This window comes from Corticium candelabrum, chromosome 9 (genome assembly GCF_963422355.1).
Source record: "Corticium candelabrum chromosome 9, ooCorCand1.1, whole genome shotgun sequence".
NCBI classification, from domain to species: domain Eukaryota; kingdom Metazoa; phylum Porifera; class Homoscleromorpha; order Homosclerophorida; family Plakinidae; genus Corticium; species Corticium candelabrum.
In genome coordinates this window covers 4,960,018-4,970,402 of record NC_085093.1, presented here as the reverse complement: position 1 = coordinate 4,970,402, position 10,385 = coordinate 4,960,018, and the positions used below count along the sequence as shown (strand labels likewise).

Here is a 10,385-nt window from a genome sequence, read left to right as displayed (position 1 = left end):
GATATCAGCATCACTCACGTGATCTCTGTGATTGTAGTTCCTAGGTAACGCAATAGTTAGACGTATGATAGTAACGAGCTATAGTTCTAAGGTTGATTGCAGATACACAATAAGCTAACAAATTTTTTGTAGAGGTTTATAAAAGTGGTCCGGCAAACAAGGCAACGCTCGCGACCGCCGTAGATATCAACGCCTTCTTGTGCTCGCTCAAAAGCATGAGCTTGTTACGTGGTGGTTATCCTCTCACTGGACAGTGTCCCGTTCTTTTCACGCCTGATTTTAAGCATTTTCTGTGCTGCTGCGACCGTTCCATCTGCGTCTACAATTGCACAACCGGCGCTAACGTCTCTCGACTCGATCACCACACAGAATCGGTCACGTGGCTCTGTCTCAACCCTTTGAACGCCTTCCAGGCAATCTCATGCGGCCGCGACGGTCTAATCGCCTTCTGGGATTTCTCCGACGGCGCTCTGATGAAAGACATTCGTGTTGACCGCGCAGTTCATTTCATCTCCGCAACTTCGAATTCATCGAGTCAGTCGGACAAGCCCACACTCTGGTACGTCTGTAGTGCGGACGAAACGAGCTCAAAGGGCAACGACAGACCTAGAGATCGACGTATTTTGTACGAAATCGACCTGAAGAGGATGTCTAGTGCAAGAACAAGGAGAATTTCCTCTTCCCATTGTGTATACGTCACTGAGTTTCGGGCGTTATCCGGGCATTATTGTACCGATTCGAGTGGTCGGTATGTTGTTGCATGCAAGGACGACCGCATACAGATCTGGGATGCTGTCAGTGAGGAGATGTTTCAATACGATCACAACTATGCGGTCACTGCTGTTGTGTTTCATCCACAAGACGTGTGCTTGGCGACTGGTGATCAAAAGGGTGTAGTGACTCTGTGGTATCGGCTGTGTCAGTCAAACGGCTGTCATCCGGCCAAGGTATTGTTGCACTGGCATGCTCATGCTGTGGGAGGAATCTGTTTCAATTACGACGGATCCTATTTGTACAGTGGAGGAGAAGAGGCGGTGCTGGTTGTGTGGCAGGTGGAGACAAGGAAGACCAGATTTGTGCCTCGATTGGGTTCAGCAATATGGCACGTTTCATGCAGTCAAAATTCAAGATACATTGCGTTGTATCACGTGGATAACATTATTCAATTGGTATCCGGCTATCAGCTGGAAGTCGAAAGGATGGTTGGCGGTCTGATCAAGACGACAGGATTGGAGGGATCGCAGTATGTTAGTACCATTCCTACCGGTCTCACTGTCGAACCGCTGAACAACCTTCTGGTGACTAACAGTTGTCCAGGGCAACTCCAGTTTTACTCCTTGTGGACTGATCAGCACATTGGCACTATAGACGTTACAGGACAGAATTACGTCTCACGGAGAGAAAGCGAGCCGTTTGTGTATATGCATGTCACACATGTGGCTTTCTCTGATTGCAAGTGTTGGATGGCGACTGTTGAGCACAGAGACGATAAAGAAGTTGCAATGGAGCTAACTCTAAAATTTTGGTGGTTCAGCGAAGAAACACAAACGTATGATGTAAACACCAGCGTCGAACTACCGCATCAGAAACAGGTCACACAACTTTTGTTTCGGCCGCAGAAAGACAGTACCTCAACAGCGATGTGTGTCTCTATGAGCACTGACGGCAAGTTGAAGTTCTGGTCTCTAGTCACTGAGGAATCACTCGAAGGTAAAATGCTAGAGTGGTGGAATTGCCAAGCCGTTACGTGCTATCACGATTTGCCTGCCTTCGATGCATCGTTTTCGGAGGATGGGAGTTTGCTTGCTGTGACGTTTGGACGTACGGTGACAATATGGAATTCCGGTACTTGTATGTTGCAGAACACTCTGTCTTGCCCGATCAAGGAGGAGCAGATAATGAAGGTTCTGTTCGGCCGTGATGTGGCATCACACTGTTTGGTCACTGCTTCTCAACATCACTTGATGACCTGGAACATGCTCACATGTGCTGTTTTATGGTCCGTTAGTATGAGCATTGACGTCATTATAAGCTGCCCGTTTAGCAGGTTTTGTGCTGCATTTACATCTAGTGGGTTGAATCAGATGATTGTCGTGTTTGATCCAAAGAGCGTAAAACCGGTAGCTGTTTATGATCACGTCGGTGAGAACAAGATAGAGGCTGCAACTTTTGTACCTCAAGCTCCTTACATTGCAAAGCAGTTGACTGGTTTATTGACCGAAAGGGATGAGTGGCGTTTGCAGTCAGAGTTGCTTTGGATGGACAATAAGCAAATGATGTACTCTCTGCAGTGGCCTGAAGGGATTGAAGCAGGACAACTGGATGACTTCGACACAACCATTTCTAGTGAAGAAACGATGACCGCATTTTCAGCAATATTTTCTGTACGAAAACAGATTAATAACACAACAACAGCTCCGGTCGGTGTTCGAATGGATGTGGCTACTCAAACTGCAGATTTACGAATGAAGATGCTGAGTGGACCTGCGCATACCCTTCCATCCGTATCCTCAATTTCCTTGAAGTTCTTGCAGTCGTTCCTTCCTAAATCCTCTCAACTTGATGAGGAAGATGTGGCTATGGAAGGTGCAGAAAGCAAGGAAATTAAACCAGAATCAAATATCTCTCCTACTGACAGTGAAGATGATGCTATTGTAGACAAGATCGAGTCTCATGAGGTGGCTGACTCCAGTAATGCAGCTAACCAAATTGTTTCTCCAGGAGTATCATCACTACACAGCAGTCAGGTGGGAGACTTTAGCTGGTTGGCCAATTTTTTTCTGGCCGGTGATGTGGAGTAAGACGAAGAACAAACATGTTCTACATACTGATTTCGTTTTAGCATTTTTACGAATATTAAAAATACCCTACTGGTTAAGAATAAATATTCGTATTTTCAGATTTGGACACATGGTAACTGCCTAGTAAACTTGGTCCTGGTCATGTGTGCTTTTGATTTTAATGTCAAGCATGCAGTGTCAATCCTTACAATGAATGCACAGAGAAACAACATTACCATCATTTCAATCTGTTGTATTATAGCGCAGTTTACATACTCTCTCTATAATTATCATACAATATGTAGCAATAGCCTCTTTGAGATTGCAGTCACTACACGTGACTATAACACAATCCTTCCGTATATGAAAATATAAACGCAATGACCTTAATACTGACCGGACTGAGCAAACGTAGTTACGCATGATTTAGTTAGATAACGCAGTAGGCCTTCAACGAAGCCAAAGTAACATACAGAATCCACAGCACCACAAGAATAGCAGCCGAGATGTACTTCACCTTTTGCGGTCCCCCCAATTCTGCCATACCCAAAAACGCAATGTATCTCCGCGCAAACAGCATACCAATGCACACAACCGCCACAACAATGTAGCTAATGACGCTGAACGCCAAGGTACCAGAAGGAACAACAAACGGCTCGTCCTGAAAAAGACCGGTACCCATCAGTCAAATTCAAATTAACCGCTACTCATTCATTTAAAGTATTAATAAATGATTCAATTGATGACGTCATACCTTCGCTAGCCAATAGGAAGCTGCCAAGAGCCATGAAACTCCGAGTCCGAGAAACACGTTGACAGAGTTGCTTCCGGTAACGTTTCCTATCGCTGCGTCCGCATATGGGGCCGAAAGGGCTGCCGTGCGGCTGGCAAAAAGGTCTGGCAAACTTGTACCAATCGCGACGAAAGTTATTGCCGTAACGGACGGCTCGATGCCCACAAAACAGCCAAAGATATTCGCCAAGTCGCCAATGATTGCCGTCAGTATGCCAATAAAACAGAGAGAAACGATAAATGCGGGCCAGCCGAAACCAAAAGATACCGGAGGCACAAACGCAAACAGTACCTGTACATGTATAGAAGGAATAGACTTATAACTCGAATGCACAAGCGACTCGTTGGTGCTGACCTTGAATGCGAAAGTTAGGAAGTGCATTACGTAGTCCATGAATGTAGCTGATTCGACGTCCCCGCCGTTGACGGTCATGGCCTCGTGAAACTGCTGGCCCCAAGTGCTTGCTCCCATCTCGACAAGATGCATGTTCAAGCCGGTCAACCGAACTACCGCATCAGCCCACGTCTTGTATTCTAGATACACACAACACATCCACCACATAATGTCTCCACAATTTTATGACAATAAACTAATACCATCATCGTCCACTATAGTCACCAAACACGTCTTTGTTCTCCCCAGCTTCGCCCCGCCGGTCGCCTTAGACAAATCGACGTAGAAAACCTCGTCTTTCTCGAACGTTTTGTCATCAATCAATCCAATAGAAATACTCTTCATTGATTCGCCATGTTTGAAGTTCAAGGTACCGTTGCTCGTCACGTAGTCCTTGCCTGCGACCGCTGACCCATCTCTCGTTGACCAGTCCACAAACACTTCACCGTCTGTTCCTTGAATGCGAGACACGGTCAGTTGTGCATGACCGGCACTCTCTACAAAGCTGTAGGATGCTTGAGAAAACTGAAGAGTTCCCGGACCTGCAATGGAAAGCATGTATTGCACTAGAAATTAGTGATGAGTAGTGCATGCAATCAAGGCTCACTGTCATCGTCTAGTATTGTCACTTCAGCAACATAAATGGATCCTATTGCTGTCATATGATCGGGTTCGCACAACTTGATGAAGAAGACTTCGTCGCTCTCTGGTATTTCGTCATCAATAATAGGGATTTCGATTGTCTGGTGTGTCTGATTGGGTAAGAAGACGACTTGTCCGCGGGAAGCACAGTAGTCTTGACCTGCTAGAGCTGTACCATCTGTAGTATGAAATCTATTGACAAAATGCAACGGTATATGGGATCAGGTCATCAATCTGCACAACATATAAATGCACGAAAACAAGATAGATTAAGACAGACAAACAAACAGACAGACAGACAGACAGAGTTAGACTCAGTGTGACTGTGTGAAAGAGTTAGACTCAAATGGATACCACCTAATAACATGTAAGACTGGGGGCGGCCCGGTAATCAGTCATAACAACATGGTTTCAGCATTGTCAGACTGTTTGAGTCAACTGCAATTACATCATGTAAAAGAACCCAGAGGAAGGTATGTCAATTCTGAAGACAGGTCAGACACAGTCGCATTTGATTCGGCATCGGGGGTGGATCTTGAATTGAATATTGCTCTAGCGCATCCCTGGAGTAATGAAATATAAGGTTTATCAGCTACAACTCAGAGAGCAGCGGCAACAAGAAGAGAAAATCTGAAGATCAAAAAGTAAGACAAGGAGCTCTTGCCTGGAGGTTTTCGACCAACATTTGTGCCTATAGTCTTCAAACATTTTGGCTGTTGGGTAGAGAAAGCTGAAGACTATTTGAAGAAACTGTCACAGCTATCAAGAGACAAAGACGGAAAGCCAAATGTATCAACCTTCAAGACATACTGGAGATCTGTGTTTTCTGTGTGTCTACAACGATCAAATGCTAGAGTGATTGACAGAAAAATAAAGAAGATTGTTTTAAGAGACAGCCACATAAACATAAATAGTTGTAGGTAGAACCAAGCCTATTGGCTTGGGTAGTATTTAGTTGCTATGCTTAGATGGTGTATAATAGTTCAATGTTTGAAAATATATGTAATGACAGACAGACAGACAGACAGACAGACAGACAGATTAACGAACAGACAGACAACATCTGAATACTACACTACACTATTTGTTGTAAAATGTTAAGCTTGCTACATCAAGTTACAGTGACTTTACACTAATTAATCGAGTGATCCATATTGTAAATACACGAATAACAGATTGACAAACAGACTTATACTTACCATCAAAGCAGCCCACAATAACTTATAACAAAGCAGACATACCTAAAATCCACATTGACTCACCTTACAGTAGCTGTAACATCCATTCTCCCTTGTCTTACAAGACCTATGACCACTTTCTTTTCCTTTTCATAAACTGAATACGTAAAAGCAGAAAACTGAACAACAGCTGCACAAACATATCCACCGTTTCACAATCAAAACCAAACAGGAACAAACAATAAACCTTTATCAGACGTCACAAGATGATTGAGTTCCAAAGAACGGCGTCGAGACACATTTTCCTATGCCACAGTAAGCAATCACTAGAAGAATGAGATTTTCAATAATTTGATTATTTCAAACTTTAGTATCTTCCTCAATGCTCGTGATAGGCAGCTCCGGGATTAAACGCCGCCCACCAACCATATATCGTATAGAATTTACACGATACCACAAATGAGACTTTTCTTTATGACTGGCAATTTGTCTCAAAGCCAGAGTGGATGCCTCCTCAGGAGTCAACTCGTCTTGAGACCTTCCCTACAAAAGGATCTAGTTGATATAGACGTGAAATCCAATAGAAAATCACAGACATCAAGAAGTCTATCAATTTCCACTGGATTAAGATGTGTGGAGTTGCCAATGCCATTATTTGCTATTGAAGGAAGAAAACAGAAAGAGTGACAAACAGATACACAGAACCCTAATTGTCTATGTCATCCAACCGAAAGACTCTGGAGCAACTTTTTTCATCCAGAAGTGTTTGTCAGCAGCATACGCCGTCACCAGCAACACCACGAAAAGAAATAAAGTAATGAAAGCCTCCCAGAGCTCGACCTCATCAGGAGACGACACTTTCAGTGTAATATACAACCAGACATACGCGAACACAGAAAATAAAGCCGTGACAACAAACACTTTGATTTCTTTGATACGCCTCACTTCTCCACTCGGGACAGACACCATACATACAGCAGTTATAATGAGGAGATTGAAGGCAGCAGATCCAACGATCGTACTCGGTCCCAAATCCCCAGCCTCAAAATCATTACCGACTATCTCAATAACAGACAACAAAATCTCAGGTGCCGAAGACCCCAGAGCCATTAGACTGAGATTGGCAATAGTGGGGTTCCAGACCTTCACTTGGACCTCTTGCACGTGACCTTGTTTGGTCACTTTGATGGATTTCGTTCGACTAGTGATGAATTCTATAGCACACATGAAGATGTCCGCAATAGCAGATACAGCTAGGAAGCTGTATATAAGCGCGAGACAGTACAATGTTGCCGCCAAACCGACCGGCCACTGTTTCTCAGTCCGAGGAATGAGAGGAAGAATCAAGCCGCTGCACGATGAGTTGTCCTTCAATGGACAAGTTGAATTTACCGTAAGGTTCCTCATTTTCTCAAACGACGCGCCCGGACGGCAAACAAACAAAACTGTTGCTACGCCTTGAAGTCCGGACCGTACTCTTAACCAGCCGCGCATATAAAGCAAGTACTGATGCAAATGTTTCAACAATACATGTACAATTTTGCTAAGCAAATTTTAAATTAAACTATGCGCAAATAGAGGCCTCATTATATACCGTTTAACAAACAAAACAAAATTTATTATTGTTAACTGTTGCTTGCATAATTAATTAATTAATTATTAATCGATGGATTGATTGGGTTCCCGTACTCTTGGGGGCGTTACCTGCTTCATTGACGAGGTGGCCTCGAGTCGTGCAACTAAAACCGATTTCTAGAAGTCGTCGGGAAGGAATCGGTGCATCTTTAGACTAGGAGAACTACAATGTCACTCTCTTCGATCCGTCGCTGGTCGTTGTGGCTGATTAGCTCTTGTATCATTCAAGTAGTCGTTGCGCAGCAAAAACGTATGTATTTCAGTCTACTCTTACCTTTGCAGTTCTTTATTTCGTAAGAATACGTTTGGTAGCAGTCTGTGTGGCTTCAACAGAGGGCGGGTCATTGACTCGGTGGGCGTGTCCTATTTTTTGCTTTTTGCAGGCTGCAGTAACGGAACGGCTACGGAGGATTGCGGCAGTAGCAGTCGATGCATAACTTCTGTGTGCACGTGCAACAGTGGCTACTCGAGCGCGTCTGGATCAAATTGCGAGCGTAATAATTTTGTCTAGTGAACGACCGGTTGTTGTCACGTGTGTTCACGTCTTTTCAGGTCTGGATACATCATGTCATACAGAAAAACCAGATTGCTATGATTGTGAGGGCAGCTTGTGCGTGAGGTGAAGTTACTCCTCAAACAGTTTCTGCATAAAATTTTTGTTAATACTGAAGGCTTACTGCATGAATTCTAGATGTGTGCGTGGCTATTCGGTGGTACCTTCTGATGGTAGCTGTACAATCAGCTGTAGTTCAGAAAACACTGTTCTTATTTTTTCGAAATCTCAAGGGATAGAAGGAAAATTCTGGGGACATGTTTGTCAAGCTCCATCCTGTACGTCAATATAATAATTAAGAAATAAATAAATAAATAAAATAATTAATTAGTTATTGTTGTTTGTTATTGATAGCCTCTGAGAGTGGAAGCTTGTCGACTACAATCATTGTAGTCATTGTCATAGTGATAGTGTTACTTTTGATCGTTATTGCTGTAATTGTGTTTGTGCTGGTTCGATCTGCTCGAGCAAGGTATGAGTCAGATAGACTGTTGGTTCACTCTCGATTCTTGATAGCAATTTCTTTGTCTGTTCTAGAGGTTCATTGCAGATCAACTCTCCAGCACCAAGCGACAATTCTATAATGATGCGAACAAAAGCTCAAACGAGGATAGCGCGAAGAGAATCCAGACGAGTAACTTTACAAATAATAATACGTATTTGGCAATTATTAACAATTTAGTAATGTAAGTTCACTGTACTATTATTTCTCCAATAATTGACAAAAAACATAATATTACCAATTAGTATATAGTAATTATTCCATATTATATAATATCAATTTTATATGATAATTAATAAGTTTAATATAAAATATTTAGAAAATAATACATAATATAAATAATTTATCTTTGTCTAATTATTAAATTGTTCTATAAAATATAATAAAATATACTAATCGCATCACACAAGGATCTGATGCAAACCAAATATTTAGCTATGAACAACAACAACAACAATAATAATAATAACAACAAAGCAAACAAACAAGATACAAAGAACAAACTGCATTTATAAAGTTTCGTTCTAGATATCAAAAGAGATAGAAGCTCACGTATCTGAACATGTCAATAAGGGTTTTGGTAAATTAGTACCATTTATAATTTATAAATAATCAACATATTTATTTTGCTAGTTGGAGACAACGAAGAGGCACCATCAGCAGAAGAAGTAGACGAATTTATGAAACGTTTGTCGGAACTGCGAGACAATGCGGTTGCCTTTCTTACAATACTAAACGATATGAGGAGGCGCCTCAAGACTCTGCAGTCTGATGCAGAAGGCACAAAGCAGTGCAAGTGCGTCTAGACAAAAACTTTTGTTCAATCTATGTCTATGGTCTCCATGTGTATGCTATATGATTTGTCCAGAAAAGTGATCAGAGATCTTTCAAGACTTCTTTTTATTCTCAACAAGAAACCTCAATCTGTCCAAATGCCACCCGATGGCCTGAAGTTGCTCACTTGGGCAGAGCACATACTCACTAGATACAAAGTAGCTCAGGTAAGGTACAACAAACACATTATTTGTCGAGGTTCAGTCAGTAATGAGGTTGTTTCTTATCAGCCCGGAAGAGTTGAAGATGCGGAGCAATCTGGTCCAATGAATGCTGATGATATAGAGGCACAAATTGGTGATGACAGCCAATAGTAGGTTTTCTAGTTCAATCATGAGACACCTAGACTCGTGTGAGAATCAATGTAGTGTCTTAAAAAGTTCGTCAATTTTTATGCTTGTGATTTGTTAATTAATATGCACTCCAGAAATGAAGAAAAGTTGTTAAAATTGATTATATTAGTAGCTACTACCGTATGTGTAAATTGTGAAGCACTCATTTGGGACATTTTGTCTTGTGCGCATGGGAATACATGACGTACATGACATAAGTTAATTAATGCGCTTTAGAATTAACTTAAAAGTCATTGGCATAGTGTAGTGATGACAATGACAATGATGATATGATATAATGAGCGTTTGCTTTATCGCACCTATATCAATCAATCAATCAATCAATCAATCAATCCATCAATCAATCAATCAATCAATCAATCAATAGCACTTTCCAATAGAGATGCTACAAGGACAACCAGTGGCGTACGCAGGGTCACTCACAGGGGTATTGCTGAAGGAAGCTTGTGTGTCAATTTTTATGACGTCATCAATTGTTTTAGTAATGTAAACTATAGTGTTACTCAATTAACTTGAAATGATTTTAAAACAGTGCAACAATGCAGAGTAAAACATTAACACTTAAACGTCTCATTATTTGATAGTCTATTTAAATTAGCCAAGAGCTGTGAAAACTTTTTGGCCATACAGTACGACGAGGTTTCCTCTTGACATACAAGTCAACCACACCAGCGACAATGCAAAGGTATCTGCTATTTTTACCATGAATTTTTCTTGCCACA

At 41.9% G+C, this 10,385-nt stretch overlaps 3 protein-coding genes across 3 annotated transcripts; 2 read left to right on the top strand and 1 right to left on the bottom strand.

The window, feature by feature from the left end:
- The first annotated feature begins 212 nt into the window (after window positions 1–212).
- Window positions 213–2,849, top strand: LOC134184239 (WD repeat-containing protein 75-like). Its single transcript, XM_062651875.1, has one exon. It carries the CDS (start codon window positions 216–218, stop codon window positions 2,799–2,801), a length of 2,586 nt encoding a protein of 861 aa, XP_062507859.1. The 5' UTR covers window positions 213–215; the 3' UTR covers window positions 2,802–2,849.
- A 319-nt stretch (window positions 2,850–3,168) lies between these two features.
- On the bottom strand, window positions 3,169–7,244 carry LOC134184240 (sodium/calcium exchanger 3-like). The gene is made up of 10 exons (XM_062651876.1): window positions 6,515–7,244; window positions 6,383–6,444; window positions 6,153–6,329; window positions 6,034–6,091; window positions 5,871–5,976; window positions 4,574–4,800; window positions 4,170–4,508; window positions 3,928–4,106; window positions 3,535–3,864; window positions 3,169–3,441 (listed from the first exon to the last, which is right to left on the bottom strand). The coding sequence occupies exons 1-10, from the start codon at window positions 7,191–7,193 to the stop codon at window positions 3,211–3,213; spliced, it is 2,388 nt and encodes a 795-aa protein (XP_062507860.1). The 5' UTR covers window positions 7,194–7,244; the 3' UTR covers window positions 3,169–3,210.
- Window positions 7,245–7,465: 221 nt separating this feature from the next.
- Window positions 7,466–9,763, top strand: LOC134184505 (uncharacterized). The gene is made up of 10 exons (XM_062652212.1): window positions 7,466–7,671; window positions 7,805–7,915; window positions 7,974–8,040; window positions 8,113–8,252; window positions 8,329–8,446; window positions 8,512–8,608; window positions 9,005–9,056; window positions 9,110–9,272; window positions 9,345–9,477; window positions 9,541–9,763. The coding sequence occupies exons 1-10, from the start codon at window positions 7,590–7,592 to the stop codon at window positions 9,622–9,624; spliced, it is 1,047 nt and encodes a 348-aa protein (XP_062508196.1). The 5' UTR covers window positions 7,466–7,589; the 3' UTR covers window positions 9,625–9,763.
- The last annotated feature ends 622 nt before the right edge of the window (window positions 9,764–10,385 follow it).